The sequence below is a fragment of the Marmota marmota genome, unplaced genomic scaffold, assembly GCF_001458135.2.
Source record: "Marmota marmota marmota unplaced genomic scaffold, marMar, whole genome shotgun sequence".
Taxonomy (NCBI): domain Eukaryota; kingdom Metazoa; phylum Chordata; class Mammalia; order Rodentia; family Sciuridae; genus Marmota; species Marmota marmota.
Genome location: NW_026000020.1, coordinates 8,907,451 through 8,910,983, shown reverse-complemented (window position 1 = coordinate 8,910,983; position 3,533 = coordinate 8,907,451). Strand labels below are relative to the sequence as shown.

General features: G+C 48.0%; 1 protein-coding gene across 2 annotated transcripts in view; it reads right to left on the bottom strand.

Moving 5' to 3' along the window:
- Polr1b (RNA polymerase I subunit B) overlaps positions 1–264 on the bottom strand; it is a 24,076-nt gene extending 23,812 nt beyond the window's left edge. For both annotated transcript variants that reach the window (XM_015499765.2, XM_048810383.1), the window contains exon 1: positions 18–264. In XM_015499765.2, the coding sequence (XP_015355251.1) occupies positions 18–194 (177 nt within the window). In that variant the 5' untranslated portion in view covers positions 195–264. The remainder of the gene's footprint in view (positions 1–17) is intronic.
- Positions 265–3,533: the final 3,269 nt, after the last annotated feature.

Sequence of the window (3,533 nt, the reverse complement as noted above, 5' to 3'; positions counted from 1 at the left end):
GGGAGGCCGCCGCGCACCTGCACCGCGTGGCTGAGCCCCTCGCGCACGGCGTAGTTGAAAGACTCCACGTGCGCCCGCGTCAGCTCCTGCAGCGCCGCCTTCTGCTGCTCGGGAGGGACCCCGTAAGAGGGGTCGGTGAGATGCCTCAGGCTAGGCCCGCTGGGCAGGCCACGCCACCGGCCGCCGGGATCCATGCCGCCTCACGCCCCACACCAGCGGCGGCTCCGCGGCGCGGGAGCAATGGCGGGCCCCGCGGCCTGCCGGGAAGTGTAGTTTCCGACTGCTCTGCCCGGCTCGGTCCGGCAGCTTTATGGGGTCGGTGTGCAAACAAAACCGCAGCGCGAATGGGCGGCCGGAACTGCACGGAGCCAGAGCAGGACGGACCGGCCTCAGTCCGCTTCTGCGGAGGACGCTGGCGGTGGGGGCGGTCCCGCTGCCCGTGGGTTGGGAGTGCGGAGTAGCGCTGTCTTCCCTCGAGCCCGACCCTGGGCCATCATGCCAGAGTCAACCGTTACCGTCAGCCAGCTCGTCACTGGAACCCAAGCAGAGGCGGCCCGGGCTGACCCTGCCCTTCTTCTGGACCGAAGCCACGGGCCGGGGAAGAGGGCGTCCACGTGGACTCATCGTCCTTGGGCCTCGCGCGCGTGTCAGTGCGTGGTGCAGCCGCTGCACACCGTACTGCGCACGTCTAAAGTGAAGGCGTGGCCAGCTTCCACCTTTGCACACTTGGGAGGCCGCCACCGAAATGCAGCCAGTGAGCTGACCCCTCGCCCCTCAAAGCGTGCTCCCGCCCTTTGGGAATGCAGATTCCCTGGTGTTAGCCTCCCCTCTTCCTAGTTCTGCTAGCGGGTTAGTCAGCATTTTGTGGCTGTGGCGCAGGACCTGGGGGGAGGGGGACAGCCTAGAGAGGGAATGATCTGTTTGGGCTCCTGGTTTCAGAAGTCCTGTCCACTGCCTCCATTACTTTGGGCCTGAAGTAAAGGCCCATCGTGGTGGAAGGGCATGGAAGAGGAAAACGTTCATCTCATGGCAGCCAGGAAACAGAAAGGTAGTAAGATATAGTCCTCAAGGGCATGTTCTCAAAGCCATCCCCTCCAACTAGTTCCCACCTCCTAATAAAGACATAGCTGATTCCCTCAATGGGTTGATCCCATTGATGAGGTCCAATCACTTCCCAAGAGCCTTCCTTCCCTCTGGACATTGCTGCATTGGGGACTAAGCATTCAACACAGAAGCCTTTGGGGGAGACTTGATATTCAAGTCACAACAGCTGTTCATTTCCATTCCTATAGTTCTCGACACCGACAGATCTACCCAGATGTGCAGCTATAACCTAGGTCCTGCCTCCCCTCCTTCACAGTGCCTCTGCTCCTTCTAGGAAACCCTTCCTCTAGTCAAGGACTCCTGAAAGGCAGGAGAATAAAGGGATTCTTGCAGGGGCCATCATTCCCATCAGCACACAAAAAGGCCAGAAAAGCTCTTAAAACTACTCACAGATCCCTTTCTCTTTTCAGCTACCCCATCATTTCTCTGTCCCCTTCAGAATACAAATTGGAAGAATTTACCATCCTCACTGTCTCTCCACTGTTTTCAAGGTTCATTGATGTCACAGCTTTTCCTTTCATGGTTGAATAATAACTCATTGATGGGGATGTACATTTTGTTTATTCATTCATTAGTTGATGACATTTGAGTTGATTCTACTGTTTGGCTATTATGAAATGCTGCTGTGAATATCAGTGCACAAGTTTTTGTTATGTGTGTTTTCAGTTCTCTTAGGTATTACAACTAGGAATGGAATATATTTGCCGGGTTTCTGTTCTCGCGACTAAAAGGCTCAGGGGTCACTCTAGTTAAACTGGGCTAACTGGGCTGCATGAAATAACCACACAAGAGACACAAATACCTTTTTCTTTGGGGTTGCTGTGACGGCTCCTCTGACCTTAAGGGTCCGCAGAAAGAGAGAGAGAGAGAGCCCGCGCACTGACCCCTTTTATTGAGAAGCTATTCAAATGAGGCAGGGGGTCAGGTTTCAGGGGGCTGAGTCTATCTTCATGATGTCCACTGTCAGCAGGTTGACTGACACCTGGGTAGGCCACACCCAAGGGCACAGTAAGAGGAGGGGACACACACAAGGCACTTCCATGGAAGATTCTATCCTAAACAGGGCAAGGGGTTATATTACAAAGGAACAGGTGAGCATAGCTTCACCCATGGGGCTGTAGCAAGACACACCCATTTCTGTGACTGAGCGCCTTCAGCACCCAGCTGGGGAGTGTAACTCAGTCACCCGTAAGGTTGGCCTCCCACATATATTAACTCCATAGTTAACATTTTAAGGTTCTGTGAAACTTTTTCAAAGCACCTGTACAATTTATTTAATATATAAGGATATTGTAGCAATAAATAAGGATTCCAGCTTCATTGTGTCCTTACCAGTGCCTAATACCGTCTTTTGATTATTACTTGCTCATGCAGTAATATCTGGTTGTGGTCTTGATTTGCATGACCTAATAACCAGTGATATTAAGCATACTTTCCTCTGTTTATTGATTAATATTTTCTTTGGAGACGTGTTTAGATACACGGCCTATTTAATATTGGCTCATATTTTTATTGTGTTGTGATAGTTCTTTGTGTTACATATGGCTGTCCTTAATAAGCATATTACTTACAAATCTTTTCTCCCATTTTGTGAGGTTTTTTTTTCTTGATGATGTCAAACTTTCCAAAAAATTTGTAACTTTGATGAAGTGCAGTTTATTTCTAAGAGTTTCATAGTTTAAACTTTAAGTCTTCAAACCTTTTTGTAGATTGTTTGAAAAAGGGATCCACTTCATATCTATTTTCAATTGTCTTTGCACCATTTATTAAAGAATATTCTTTCCCCTGCTGCATTATCTTAGCCCTCTTGTCAAAAATCAATTGACCTTATGTGCAAGGGTTTATTTTAGGATTCTCAATTCTATTTCTTTGATCTGTGTATCTGTCCTTATGTCAAAACCACATAGTACAGATTAATGGTAGCTTTGTGGTAAAATTTTAAATTAAGTATACATCTTTCAATTTTGTTCTTTTCCCTGTTTTGGCTATTCATTGTTCTTCGTAGTAACATGAATTTTAGTGTTAACTTGTCAATTTCTGCCCTCACCCCAGAAGAAGGAGAAGGGGGAAGGGGGAGGAGGAGGAGGAAGAGAGGAGGAGGAGGAGGAGGAGGAGGAGGAGGAGGAGGAGGAGGAGCAGCAGCAGCAGCAGCAGCAGCAGCAGCAGCAGCTGAGGTTTTTGATCAAACTAGTTCATTCAATTTGGGGTATATTTCCAACAATAATTTCCTTACAATCCACAAAGATGAAATGTCTTCCATTTATTCAGATATTCCATAACTTTCTTCCAAGATTTTTGTAACTTTTGGGGTACAGATGAATTTTTGTCAAATTTATTTCTAAGCATTTAATTGTTTTGGTGATCTGGCAACCTTGATGGACTCATTAATCCATCTATTAGTTTCTGTAGATTCCTTAGTCTTTCTATAC